At 44.8% G+C, this 14,583-nt stretch overlaps 1 protein-coding gene across 2 annotated transcripts in view; it reads right to left on the bottom strand.

Moving 5' to 3' along the window:
- Positions 1-14,583, bottom strand: part of ecpas (Ecm29 proteasome adaptor and scaffold) — a 107,475-nt gene that overhangs the window by 31,749 nt on the left and 61,143 nt on the right. For both annotated transcript variants that reach the window (XM_038804143.1, XM_038804144.1), the window contains exons 28-37: positions 14,449-14,517; positions 11,705-11,822; positions 11,357-11,524; positions 10,633-10,712; positions 5,894-5,999; positions 5,329-5,376; positions 3,199-3,320; positions 1,149-1,299; positions 986-1,051; positions 777-866 (exon numbers count right to left, since the gene is read on the bottom strand). In XM_038804143.1, the coding sequence (XP_038660071.1) occupies positions 777-866; positions 986-1,051; positions 1,149-1,299; positions 3,199-3,320; positions 5,329-5,376; positions 5,894-5,999; positions 10,633-10,712; positions 11,357-11,524; positions 11,705-11,822; positions 14,449-14,517 (1,018 nt within the window). The remainder of the gene's footprint in view (positions 1-776; positions 867-985; positions 1,052-1,148; positions 1,300-3,198; positions 3,321-5,328; positions 5,377-5,893; positions 6,000-10,632; positions 10,713-11,356; positions 11,525-11,704; positions 11,823-14,448; positions 14,518-14,583) is intronic.

Here is a 14,583-nt window from a genome sequence, read left to right as displayed (position 1 = left end):
CAGCACGGTGGGTGTACCTACACCTCAGGGACTGCAGCGGTTCAAGAAGGCAACTCACCACCACCTTCTGAAGGGCAACTAGGGATGGGCAATAAATGCTGCCCGAACCAGCGACGCTCACATCCCGTAAATGAATAACATTTTAAAAAAATTCACAGCTACAATGCTGATGGGCCCATCACAAAGGGTAATTAAGGGCACTACACCCCACAACCCATACATAGTGGATCATTAAATAACAGGCTGTCAGTGTCTGAGCAGACCATATTAGTTTATGAAAGAGAAACTTTCAATGGTGCAAAAGTGAAGAAGTTTACGCTTAACGTACAAGTGCGATGGCACAGTGATATTGTCACTGGACCAGTGATATTGTCACTGGACCAGTAATCCAGAGATCCAGGGTACTGCTCTGGGGACCCGGGGTCGAAGCCCACCATGGCAGATGGTGAAACTTGAATTCATTACAAACCTGGGATTAAAAGTCTGACGATGGCCATGAAACCACTGTCGATTGTCATAAAGTCCCATCTGGTTCACCAAAGACCTTCCGGGATGGAAATCTGCCTCCCTTACTTGACCTGGCCTCGATGTGACTTCAGACCCACAGCAGTGGATAGACTCTTAAAATGGCCCCTGAAATGGCCTAAGCCACTCAGTTGAAAGGCAATTAGAGATGGGCAATAAATGCTGGCCTTGCCAGTGACAGCCAAAACCCATGAATGAATTCCTAAAAACCCATCAGTTGCGCAAGTCCTTTGTGGCATTTTATGACTCACTTTGGTTCCAAGTCCTACTCCACTCTTCAGCAGTTCACACAACTTTGGAACTAGATCTCCCAGAACAGAGGCATCTAGATGTTGGAGACACTATCAAATAAAATTAAAAAAACAGACAAGAATTAACTTTTAGGCCTTTCCCAGTAAAACAGTATCTTTTGGTTTTCAGATTAAAACATCAGCTGCTTGCTGAGCCTTTTGGCACTTACCATATTGATCGTCTCCATCATTGGAGAAGATTTAGCTGCACTAAGTCTGGCACTGTCCATGGCCGCCTAGTGTTTACAGAAGAAAATAGGCATAATGTTCATAAAGAGAAGTTAATTATAAAACAGATTGTACAATACAAACACGTTAGATATCGTACTTCACCTTCTCCTGCTCTGTGGCGCGTAGACTCAAATAATTGAGGACCTGTGGCTCGAGAACGCTCAGTGATTCCAACAAGGTGGGGATAAGTCTTGCTGCATGTGGCTTTAACAACATCCCTGCACTTTTGCTAATTTTCACAAGGGTGCTGATACTGCAAAAGAAGAGATTTGTCACAAATTAAAATCTAATAAAACTGAGGTATCTGTGAAAAATTACAATCACTTCATGCGATTTCATCACATTTTTCATAATTTCCCTTAGAGATTTTCACAAGTGATGAGCAATGCTTTGAGTAACCCTAGATGCTGTAGACAGATTTCAACATTGCAAACAATTCTCAGGTGAGGTTCTGAGAGAGGATAATACCAGCTATTTATCAGTGCCAAGTTATACCAAAACCAAACTGGTTCAGGAGGACAGTCCAGGAGCAGCACCAGGCGTACCTAAAAACAAGGTGCCAATCTGGTGAAGCTACAACACAGGGTTAATTGTATGACAATAAAAGCAACATGCGTACAGACAGAGCTTAGCAACCCCGGGCGGCACGGTGGCGCAGTGATTAGCCCCGCTGCCTCACGGCGCTGAGGACCTAGGTTCGATCCCGGCCCTGCATCATTGTCTGTGTGGAATTTGCACATTCTCTCTGTGTTTGCGTGGGTTTCACCCCCACAACCTAAAGATGTGCAGGGTAGGTGGATTGGCCACACTAAATTGCCCCTTAATTTGAAAAAAAAATTTGGGTACTCTAAATTTTTTAAAGAGAAAAAAGGCTAAGCAATCCCATAATTTGGTCTGGCAAAGTCAAAGGATTTGCAAAACACATTGGCACAATGTAGACTGGTTTGCAGAATGGACTGGCGGGAGATAGTGAAATTATTTCTACTGGAAGGCGTAGAGGGGGTTTAATCAAGTTTTATGTGGGTTTTTGTTGCACAGGGAAAAATGATTGAGTCCGTTGGGTAGTCGGCAGGGAGGGGTCATGAATTGCTGATTGTTACTGAGCGACTGATGAAACGTTAGGAGAAAGGTTTTTACACGGAATAGACTAACTCATCCAATGCTCTGTTAAATCTTTCAGAATCAATTTATTTTCTCCAATAACAATTAGTCATCTTTAACAATTGCTTTACATACTCTTCCAGTTCACCTATGTTTCCACTTGTGAACATTAACAAAATGCTTATTTAGTATCTATTTGAGAGGATTTGATTGGGAGAAACTGTTGAACATTTAGCTCAACAATTTAAAGTTGCAATCTCTGCCCCATTTTGTTACCGTTCTCTTTGCTGGTTTTGGTTTTTTTCCTGTTTTTCTCTTCTTTTGTTCATGGGTTCTGCCTTTCACACCCCCTCGAGACAACCTTTGTTCCTTTATTTGCCCCATTGCCACTCCCTTTGGATTTCCATTATCAACCATTTTGTTATTTAATCTCTCCTGCTTTCACCCTATGAAATGAAAATGAAATGAAAATCGCTTATTGTCACGAGTACGCTTCAAATGAAGTTACTGTGAAAAGCCCCTAGTCGCCACATTTCGGCGCCTGTTCGGGGAGGATGTTACGGGAATCGAACCGTGCTGCTGGCCTGCTTGGTGCTAAACCGCCCCAGGACAGACCTCTTGTTCTTTTTGTTCCCCATCCCCTTTCACTTGCTTGAAGCCGATCACATCTCTAACTTTTCCCAGTTGTGATGAAAGATCAGAGACCTGAAATGTTAATTCTGTTTCTCTCTCCAGAGACTCTGCTGACCTGCTCAGTAATTCAAACAAATTTTGTTCCGATTTTATTTTTAAAATTGTTGACCTCACAGAACGTTGAGCGCAACAATGTCAGAAGGGTGTATTAAAAAAGAACAAATAGTGCTGATACAGGAAACCTTCATTAAAAGCACACTATGTAAATTATGATACCCTCCTTTAAAAGTTTCATAATTCTAAATATTTAAATCACTACATAATTATGTATTACGTTTATTTACGATTTGGGTCAGCAATTGAAGATTTTGGATTTCTGTTTCCTTCTCCAATGATTTAATGGTATATAAATGTGTACCTTAGAGACTGAACTTCTGCTACAGGACTCATAATGCCTTTGTCCAATAAACAAGGTAAGAGCACAGCAATAACTCGTTGACCAGCAGCACCATTCTCAGGTTCACATATACGTATACAAACCTACAAAAGAAAACAAACTTAACTGTTTGACAAAGGCAGCATGGTAACATTAACTCCTTTACAATTGAAATTTCGAAAGTATTTCACAACAGACAATATGTACATGAGCCTGAGTCACTGTCTCGCCCCATTGTCAACACACGATGTCTTTGTCGACAAATTCCTCCATGACGTCACGTCACCCCAGTTTGGTTCATTGGAAAAATAGTGGAGGCCAACTGGGAAAAAATTGCAACACCATGAGCTCTTATCTTGTGCAGAAACCTTTTACGTGGCACCTTATCGGGTGCCTTTCGGAAATCCAAATATCTACTGGATCCCCTATATCCACCCTGCTTGTTACATCCTCAAAGAGTTCTAATACAATTGTCATAGAGTTCACAAAACAATGTTGACTTGGCCTGAATGCATTATGATTTTCTAAATGTCCTGCTATTACCTCCTTAATAATAGATGCTGGCATTTTCCCCAAAGACAGATGTTCAGCTAACTGGTCTATAGTTTCCTGCTTTCTGTGTTCCTCCTTTCTTGACTAAAGGTGTTGCATTTGAAGTTTTCCGATACATTAGGACCGTTCCAGAATCTAGGGAGCTCCGAAAGATTACAACCAATGCATCACTATCCCTCCAGCCATGTCTTTTAAGACCCTAGTATGCAGGCCAACAGGTCTGGGGTTCGTCATCCTTTTCCTTGTACTTTTTCTCCGGTGATTGCAATTATTTTAAGTTCTTTATTTTCTTTTGCCCTATGCTTTTCTACTATTCTTGGGATGCTTGCAGACAGGCACAAAATAATTGATCAAAATTGCTGCCATTTATTTGTTTCCCATTATTAATTCTCAAGTCTCACCCTCTCAGGGGTCAACCCACACATTCGCTGTTTTCTTCCTTTGTATATGGGTGAAAGAACTTTTACTCAGAATCACTGAGTCCCTACAATGCAGAAGGAGACCATTCGGCCCATCGGGTCTGCACCGACCCTCTGAAAGAGCACCCTACCTAGGCCCAATCCCCCGCAACTCCATCCAACCGTTGAACACTAAGGGGCAATTTAGCATGGCTAATACATCTAACTTGCACATCTTTGGGCTGTGGGAGTAAACCGGAGCACCCGGAGGAAACCCACGCAGACACAGAGAAAAAGTGACAGTCACCTGATGCCAAAATTGAACCCAGGTTCCTGGCGCTGTGAGGCAGCAGTGCTAACCACTGTGCCATCGTGCCCTCCTGTGAAACACTTTGGACTTTCTAACTACGTTAAAGGTGCTTTTTAAATACAAATTTTGTTGTTGTTAATTGAGTTGGATTTTTCTCAATACAAAATGTAAACACTAATGCATTCATGAAAATTATAGAAAAAGTAAAATCAGGTCAGTGGGAGACAGGATTGACTTGCCGTGATGCACTTCACAATGCGATGTGATAGTGGTAGGAAAACAGGGGAAGTTTGACTACCAATTTGTTTAGCTGGAACATTAAGAGTTCATCCTGTTTGTTTTGACGCTTGAATAAAGACCTTTGGGCTTAAAGCCATTAATAAGATGCTCAACAGCAGCAATTTAAACTCGAGGTACAGCAGTAAAAACAAACAACAGTTTAATGTGGCGTTTCAGCTAGTGACGTGCCCTCTCACTTATTAGAGTCTGGGTGACTGAAAGCCCAAGTAATTGAGCGAACAGATTGCGGGAAAGACCAGAAGCTTCAGCTAGTCAACGTGAATGAGATTACCAGAACCCTAAATGTCCGTCTCATTTAGTAGCACGCTGCCAACATGAAATTAATTAAACTCAATTCTAAGGGGCTGGTTTAGCACAGGGCTAAATCGCTGGCTTTGAAAGCAGACCAAGGCAGGCCAGCAGCACGATTCAATTCCCGCACCAGCCTCCCCGAACAGGTGCCGGAATGTGGCGACTAGGGGCGTTTCACAGTAACTTCATTTGAAGCCTACTTGAGACAATAAGTGATTTTCAATTCATTTCATGCATTCAACATATGAGTAATATTCTTACCTTACTCAAGGTTTTAAGTGCAGAGTCTGCAGCCTTACGAACAGACTCCTGTTAAATAGACAAGATTGCTTAGTTCAAGAGTCAAGGTAGTCACATCTTCAATAATTTAATCTTATGCTCTTAATTTTCAACCGCTCCCAAAACGTACAAGTGGAATCTCTTCCTTACTCATTTGGTCACCTGCCAGCGTCTCAGGCGAGTGGCCATTTTCTGTTTGCGAATTGACGCAATCAATGTTGGCAGGTTAGTCTTCAGCGGCATTGCAACCCAAAACAATCCTGCCTTCATCCAACTGATGGGACCACATGCCCGCCCGAATTTCCGTTTGCTATGTAAGGCCGGCCGTTTGCACTGCCTGGTCCCTTTCAGATTGACACGGGCATCTTAAAGGGAATGCTGCTGATGCATGGCCTGTATTTTCCCTGAGTGACACATTCCCAATTTCCCATCCAAACAGCTTAGAAGGAACACTGGTTGTGACCCTCAAATATCAAACTTAGCGACATGGCAGCATAATCTGTGCAAAAGCCCATCTTGGAAGAGTGCCTGAAATTTAATGCTGTACCTTTATATCGTCACGCACTCTGAAGAGAGTCTCCCACATTTCAGTGAGCCGGTCAATTATATCATCTGCTTGTCTTCCCTGCAGTAGATCACTAATTGCTAAACAGCTGTAAGACAATAGGTATGAGAGTGAATACAGTTGGGAAAACCCACATTCTCTGCCTTCCGTGTTCTAAAATACACTTTATACAATTAAGTGGATGTAATTCTCACTGGAAGGGAAATTATAATGGGTCTATAACCTACATTTGCAGAAATATTAAAAGGACACGTTTACTGAAATGCTTTTAATTATTGGGAGGTGACAGGGGCAAGTCTAATAAACATGATCAAGATAAATGGCAGGTTTCAATTCTCAAACGCGATTGAAAAATGCTTGGAGAATTAAGGATGTTTTAAAAGTTCATTTTGTTCATATTTTTAAAAATAAATTTAGAGTACCCAATTCATTTCTTCCAATAAAAGGGCAATTTAGCGTGGTCAATCCACCGAGCCTGCACATCTTTGGGCTGTGGGGGCGAAACCCACGTAAACACGGGGAGAATGTGTAAACTCCACACGGACAGTGACCCAGAGCCGGGATCGAACCTGGGACTTCGGTGCTGTGAGGCAGCAGGGCTAACCCACTGCCCACCGTGCTGCCCCCATTTTGTTCATATAACCATCACACTGCAGTTGCACGACAAGCAAAACATATTCGATAGATTGCTGGAATGTCATTTGCATTTAGCATTCAAGGTACATCACAAAAGGGAAGGGTTACGCTGAAATAAATACCTCGGGGCAAGATCAAGCCTTTCTGTGTGGCTCAATGGTGACACAATCCCTCCCAAAACCAGAAGGTTGTGCATTCAAGCCCTGCTCCGGAGACGTGAGCATAAAATAGAGGCTGTCACTCCCAGGGGTGGATTCTCCGTTTTGGAGACTATGTCCACACGCCGGCATGAAAACGGTGGTATTTTACGCGAGCAAAACTGGCGTAAAACGGCCACTAATTCCCCATTTTACTGGGGTCCAACAGAGAGGCAGCATAGAGTTCGCAGCTCTAGCTGCCGATATGGCCCCAAGCACTTCTGGTTCAGAGGCCGCGCATGGCGGACTCAGCCTGCGGACCTGGACCGACAAAAGCAGTGCCCCCAATCGGCCGCTCACGCGCCCCGGACCGCCCACCACAGTGCCCCCAACCCTGAATAGTGAATGGGAATTGGGGGGAACCATTGACCAGAAACTGAACTGGACTAGCCATATAAATACTGTGGCTACAAGGGCAGGTCAAAGGCTAGGAATCCTGCCGCGAATAATTCAACTCCTGACCCCCCCCAAAGTCTGTCCACCATCTACAAGGCACAAGTCAGGTGTGTGATGAATACTTCCCACTTGCCTGGATGAGCGCAGCTCCAACAACACACAAGTAGATTGACACCATCCAGGATGGAGTCGGACACTTTAGGAACTTTCAAGCGGTTATTGGATAGGCACATGGAGCACACCAGAATGACAGGGAGTGGGATAGCTTGATCTTGGTTTCGGACAATGCTCGGCACAACATCGAGGGCCGAAGGACCTGTTCTGTGCTGTACTGTTCTATGTTCAAAGCAGCCCGCTTGATTGACACCCCATCCACTAACATTCACTCCCTCCACCACCGACACAGTGGCAGCCATGTGTACCATCTACAAGATTCACTGCAGCAACTCACCAAGGCTTCTTAACACCTTCCAAACCCTGACTTCTACCATCTGAGAGGACAAGGGCAGATGCATGGGAAAACTACCAACTGCAAGTTCCCCTCCAAATCATGTACAATCATGAATTGGAACTACACCTCCGTTCGTTCAGTTGCTGGGTCAGAATCCTGGAATTCGCTTCCTAACAGCACTGTGGACGTTCCTACAACAGATGGGCTGCAGTGATTCAAGGTGGCTCACCACCACCTTCTGAAAGGCAATTAGGGATGGGCAATAGATGTTGGCCTAGCCAGCGATACCCACATCCCATGAATGAATTTAAAAAAAATGATTTTCTGTCGCTCATTCAACTGAAAACCAATATCTTGCCAGAATATAGTTTAGTGGTCCTTGACATGACAGCCCAGCTGTTTAGGACAGGTTGCTGGACTGCAATCAAAGGGCGAGATTCTCCGCTTGGGAGACTATGGGCGGGATTCTCCGATTGCCGACGGCAAAATCACATTCGGCGATCGGCCAGAGAATCCTTTTTACGGCGAAATCAGGGGAGGTGCCATTTTTCGATGCTCCGCCGCCTCAAAAACGGCGTACTCCTCACGCCGTTAGAATGGCCTCAGGACGTTACCCAAGGCCCTCCCCCGATGGGCCGACTTCACAATGGTCGCGTGTCCTCTAAATTTTCGTAATCCTGGCGTGGCGGCTGTGGACTGTGTCCAGCGCCGCCAGTCGGGGTGTGGTGAGAGCCTTTCTCCTGGCAGGGGAGGCGTTGGCGTGGGCTGCGGGGACTGGTGGAAGAGGGGTTACAGGGCGGCTGTTTTTGGCAGGCCGGGTCCGCGAGTGGCCTGCGCCATGTTGTACGGCGTTGCCACTGCAGGCCCCCATCATGTGCATGCGTGGCCACGGACCCCGGCCATTCTACCTCCGTATCGGCAGGGTTTACTTGGCGCGGCTGCTAGCCCCCCCCACCGGACGGAGAATCGATGCAGGAGCGGCACCAACATTTTGGTCGGAAGACCAGACGTATCCTCCGGACATAGCTGCAGAATCGGAGAATCCAGCCGTACGTTCTCCCGGAGAGGAGATTTGTTACCAATTAACATTCCCCCTGGGAGCGCAAATCGGGAAGCAATTCAGTATCCTTTGCCATGAAAATTTATGCATGGCGAGGTTTACGAGAGAATCCCACTTTTGGGCCACCATTTTGAGCAAACTGCAAAGTCCCACAGAATTCCCCCCCACCCCCGCAAAGCAGATCTCCCATCCTGTTTTTTCTGTGTGCCCCCCCTTCCCCCAAACACAGGAGTGACCTGACCTGACTCAAGCATGTGATTGCAATGCAGTTACCACTCTTTGTTCTGGTTGATGTTTGTAAATGGGGTTTTACCACTTAAAAGAGATGCTCACCCGTGGAGGGGGATGAATGAATCAAGGCTGCAGCTGGTTTGTGGCTCATGTTATTCAACCATTGGAGCCCGTCCAATCTTCAGCCACCTGGACCGCTAAGTACCGAAAACTAGTCCCTGCGAACCATAACGGCAATCCCCGCCCCCCCCAAAAAATCTGGGTCCCCGCCCCGATGCTCTGACCACAAAACATTCGCTGTTCCCTATATTCAACTTACAACCAGAGAAGGCACCGAAGCTCATGCAAAGTACCCAAAACATTCCCTATAGACAACCCCAGGTCACTCACATACAGCAGCAAATCATCTGCATATAATGATATCCTATGGGGGGGCACGATGGCACAGTGGTTAGCAATACTGCTTCACAGCACCAGGAACCTGGGTTCAATTTCAGCCTTGGGCAACTGTCTGTGTGGAGTTTGCACATTCTCCCATGCCTGCATGCGTTTCCTCCCGGTCTTGCGGGTTCCTGCCACAGATGTGCCGGTTAAGTGGGGTTACACTTAACCTTTGACACGGTGGGGAATGGGGCCTCGGTAGGGTGCTCTTTCAGAGGGTTGTGTAGACTCGATGGGCAGAGTGGCCACCTTCTGCACTGAACAAATTTTATAATTGTATTTTCCACCCCTCCCCAACAACAATCCCGCTCCACCCATTTGAGGCCCTCAAAGCAATGGCCAACGGCTCATACCCCGATGCAACCGGAAAGACTCGAGCTCATGATGTGGGTGCAAACACTAGCAAACGGGGCCGCATACAGCAGCTGTACCCACGACACAAACCCCAAACTTCTCCAACACTGTGAAGAAGTACCCCCACTCCATCCAGTCGAACGCCTTTTCCGTGTCCGACGATATGATTATCTCCAATTTAAGCCTGGCCGGAGGAGTAAGCACCACATTGAACAACTGCCTCACAGTGGCCGACAACTTTCGTCCCTTCACAAACCCTATCCAGTCTTCCCTCACTACCTCCGGAATTCAACTCTCCAGCCTTAATGCCAATATTGTGGCCAATAACTTGGCATCTACATGTAACAGGGAAATTGGGCGATTCGACCCACACTTATCCTTTATCAGGAGCAGAAAGATAGACGACTGCCGTAGTGTCTCGGGGAGGCTGCTCTCGCCAAAGAATCCCTGAACATGCTCAGCAACAACGGACCCATTGATCCGAAAACTTCTTTACAAATTCCAGTGAGTTTTTGCTATATTTCTGGGAGCAACTAAATTCCTTTAAGGAGTTACCCCCTGGGTCCACAGCGTCAGGCTCATGCTTGCTGAGACCTGTGGTAATCCCTGGCCACATGATTCCCGGCCCAGGGGAGCCAGGGAATAGGGTGTCCAGCTCGTTAAATGGATGCAAATGGGTCTTTACATCCCCTCAACTGGCACACGGGTGCGAACCCCGATCTCACTGCCAGCCCGGGGCGTCAGAACATCGCGATTGGACTGGCACCTACCGATGCCTGACACCAATTTTTAAATTCTCCTCTGCATTGGTGGCCCCGTTACCACCGGCAGAGAATCCAGCCCAATTTCCACCTCCCTAGCCGAAGAAGGTCGAGGACAACTGTAACACAAGTCTAGAGTTACTGCGATTCGGTCTCACAGGGCCATAACACACTTCTGAAACAGCAGTATGTACCTGGATTCACGGACCCGCCAAAGATTGCTGGTTAAATTGTTTATTAGATCTTGAAGAATCTCCTTTAAATACGTATCTATCTGTTGAAAGAAACATATAATTAGGTAATTCTTTTGAAAACGGTCTAAAAGGGATGAGCTTTGAAACAGATTTGTAGTCCAGATAGAGCTTAGAGTACATCCTAAATAAAAAGGGGAAGCTGGTACATGGATCAGTGCGAGAACAATGCATTTTAGAAAAAAAAGATCAGTGCGATTCATAAAGTTGCTGTATCCACTGGAGATATCAATCAGCTCTCCCATCACACAAAATTACAGAATAGGACAAAAAAACTGTTATCACCAGGATGGTGCAGCAATTCCACAATATCAAGTGCTTAATGAACGTCTATATAGAAAGTTAAAGCAGGAGCAATCCTGCACAGATGGGGTGTCGTTTGCAGGGTGAAAAAAAGAGCAGGATGAATCCTCAAAGGGATATCTGCCCCAGGAATGTTCCCTCAGGAAAGCACCATTTACTGGTGCTAGCAGCCAGCTGCGCTGGAAGTTGCTCAAAAAAGTAATTTTCTCCTTCTGTGTATGCGCACTCTGATTTAAGTAACCACATCCAGTTACATCAAACAGATAGAAAAAATAACTGGTTTGGAGGTGACATAACTCCAAATTATATTGCTCAAATAGCTCAAGTGAAAAACAATCAGGTTGGAGTGAAGTGACGGACTTACCGCATTCTTATCGGTGACGAGAGCATTCCAAATACTGGTCATTGCCTGCCGGATTCCAGAATTTGGATCAAACCGGTAGCGATAAAGTCGTGGAATAAGTTGAGCTAAATAAGGAGCCAGTTGCTCTTCAGCCTTCGTTGCTATGATGTTAAAGCCAAAAGCCGCACCCTGCAGGGACAAGCAGCAGTTACTTCATACCAGCATCACCATCACACAACTCTTTCCGCTAACGCGAAACATCAGCGACCCATAGTATCAGACCTGATTGGCAGAGCTTACTCCTTCCGTCGGGAATTCAATTAATTCCCACTCGCGTACGTTATGAACACTCCCCGAAACATAATTTACCTTCCGAGAGTTCCACATGGCATGGTGATTGGCCAAGTTCATGAACTTGTAAACAAGGTCGGGTTGATTAAGGTCGCTGGCGAGGCTGCAAAGTTCTTTGTAAGTTGACAGTCCCTGTCTGATGAAGGTTTACAAGAAAAGTCAGGAGGTAGTGTGAAGCAATCGCACTCACTAGTTTTAGCAGAGGGGTGTAGCAGAAAGTAATTATTCACCACGATATGGAATTGGCAATGGGAAAGAGTTTAGTTCCTACCAGAAATATCCTCAAAACTATTTAGTTTATCATTGAGCTTTAACAAAAAAAGAACTGCATATTCTGGATATCTCCAACGAAAACAGAAAATGCTGCTCAAAGTCTTCCTTTCCCATTGCCCAGTCGTGACCTACGCAAGCTCTCTGGCCCCATATCATTTGAAAACAACCCACGGCTTTGTTTCACACTAATTTGCAACTTTCTCCAGCTTTATCGAGCATTTGTGACTTCCTTAATTTTTTTTATCATTTAAGTTTATCAGACCCAGAAAATGCTTGTACTCGTAATCCTTGACGTTGAATCATTGAACCTCTATTTAAGTGGGTCTTGTTAACTCGGCACACTTGTCTTCCCGATTGAGTTGTGTTGGTTTCCACCCAAAGCGTTAATCTTTCCACTTTGCAACCTTTGGCGGTCTCACTGTGGATGCCCATCATTGCTTTGCTTCTAATTTAGTTTGTTCTTCAAATCTTTCAAGAAGTAAATGGATGAACTCTGAGGTTCATGCTTTTCTGTTTACACTTTCTGCTTACCCCCTACTAGTCTTGCTCACTCGCCTTCTCTAGTTAATGGATAAAGATTTACTTTCTATGGGAAAATTCCTCTAGAAATAGTCCAGCTAATGTTAGGATTTCAAAATGTATAATAATCAGGGGAGCAAACCTGTTTATCTTTTTAAAACAGCAGAGAGAGGATCTACAAGTTTTGAAACTGGGGCAATTTGATCAGGCATTTCAGAATTCTAGCCAGGAAATTTAACAAACGATTTTGGAAAATGCATTCCAAAATTAACAGGAATTGCATGCATTGCATGACAGTTTAGTGGCTTTGGAAATAATTAAGATTTACATGATTTCTAATTTCAGAGGAGATTATCACCTACAACCATAGATATTGGATGATCACCGATAAATCCAATAGACAACTGAAGAGAATGCTCTTTACCCAGAGTGTGGTTGTCTTATAAAGGAAAGTTGAGCAGGTTAGACCTATACTCTTTAGATTTTACAAGAATTAGAGGTGATTTTATTGAAACAAAAGACTCTTGAGGGGAGTTGACAGGTTGGATGTTGTCCATTGTGGGTGAGCCCAGAACTTGGCAGTCACAGTTCAAAAATAAGATGGAAATGAGGATTTGTTTTCTCTTAGAGGGGAGACTGAGTTAGTCTGTGTTAGACTTTGAAATTCTCTTTCCCAGTGAGTAGTGGGGGCTGGGTCAATGAATATATTCAAGGTTGATTTAGACAGAGATTTAGCAGCCAAGCGAGGTCAAAGGGTTTGTTTTGTGAGGGTAGGGGTGGAGAATGCAGGAAAGTGGTGTTAAACCATAATCAGAGCGGCCATGATTTTATTGAATGGCAGGGCAGGCCCGAGGGACCTATTCCTGCTCTATTTCTTATGAACTTGCTGCCATGAAGAGTAGTTTGAGGCGAATAGCTTGGATTCAAGGGGAAGCTAGATAGTTACGAGGTAAAAAGGGATGGAAGGAAATTCGGACATGGCAAGAGCTGGCATAGATTCAGTGGGAAAAAAGTCCTTTCTTCTTAGCATTCATGTCGAGAAGGCTAGAATGCAAGACTAGGGATGTACTTCAGAGGCTGTTAATAAGGCTCTGGTCAAATTTGGAGTATTGTGAGCATTTTTAGGCTCCCGTATCTGAGGAAGGATGTGCTGGCCTTGGAAAGGGTCTAGAGGAGGTTCACAAGAATGATTCCGGGAATGAAGAGCGGTTGAGGACTCTGGGTCTGTACTCGTTGGGAGTTTAGAAGCATAAGGGAGGATCTTATTGAAACTTACAGGATACTGCGAGGCCTGGATAGAGTGGACATGGAGAGGATGTTTCCACGAGTAGGAAAAACTAGAGCCCAAGGGCACAGCCTCAGTCTGAAGGGACGATCCTTTAAAACAGAGATGAGGAGGAATTTCTTCACAAGTTTAAGTTCATAAGATATAGGAGCAGAATTAGGCCATTTGTCCCATCGAGGGCGATGAATGTGTGGAACTCTTTGCCACAGGAGGCTGTGGAGGCCAAATCACTGAGTGTCTTTAAGAGAGATAGATAGATTCTTGATTAATAAGGGGATCAGGGGTTATGGAGAGAAGGCAGGAGAATGGGAATGAGGAACATATCAGCCATAATTGAATGTCGGAGCAGAGTCGATGGGCCAAGTGGTCTGATTCTGCTCCTATGGCTCGTGGTCTTATGCTGTAAATAACTCTTCTGCAGTGGGGCGGGGAAAGGCTGGTCTAGAGCATAAAACACTGCCCTAAGCCAGTCGGGCCAAGTGACCTATTTCTGTGCTGTAAATTCTATGCAACATTTTTTTTTAAACAAATGACCATCAAAATGTAATCCAAATCTGAATTACTTATTTAAATTTGCTTGATGAATACTAATGCAACCCATCAGTAATACAGAATTTCATGAATACTCATTCCATTCAACGCGTCTTTAAAACATTCGTAAATCAGAATTTCTGGTCCTTCTCACCCATCAGGAGTCTTGCCTATTGCATTCCCTTGAAACAGTTCAGTGTCTTCTGACAGATCCTGCTTAATCCTGTAAGAGGAATGATTGCTTTTCAGTAAATGAGCCAAGTCAACAACACTGACCAATGACCTCAAT

Source organism: Scyliorhinus canicula, chromosome 8 (assembly GCF_902713615.1).
Source record: "Scyliorhinus canicula chromosome 8, sScyCan1.1, whole genome shotgun sequence".
Lineage (NCBI taxonomy): Eukaryota > Metazoa > Chordata > Chondrichthyes > Carcharhiniformes > Scyliorhinidae > Scyliorhinus > Scyliorhinus canicula.
The sequence above is the reverse complement of the archived record's forward strand: the minus strand, read 5'-3'. Positions and strand labels throughout refer to the sequence as shown.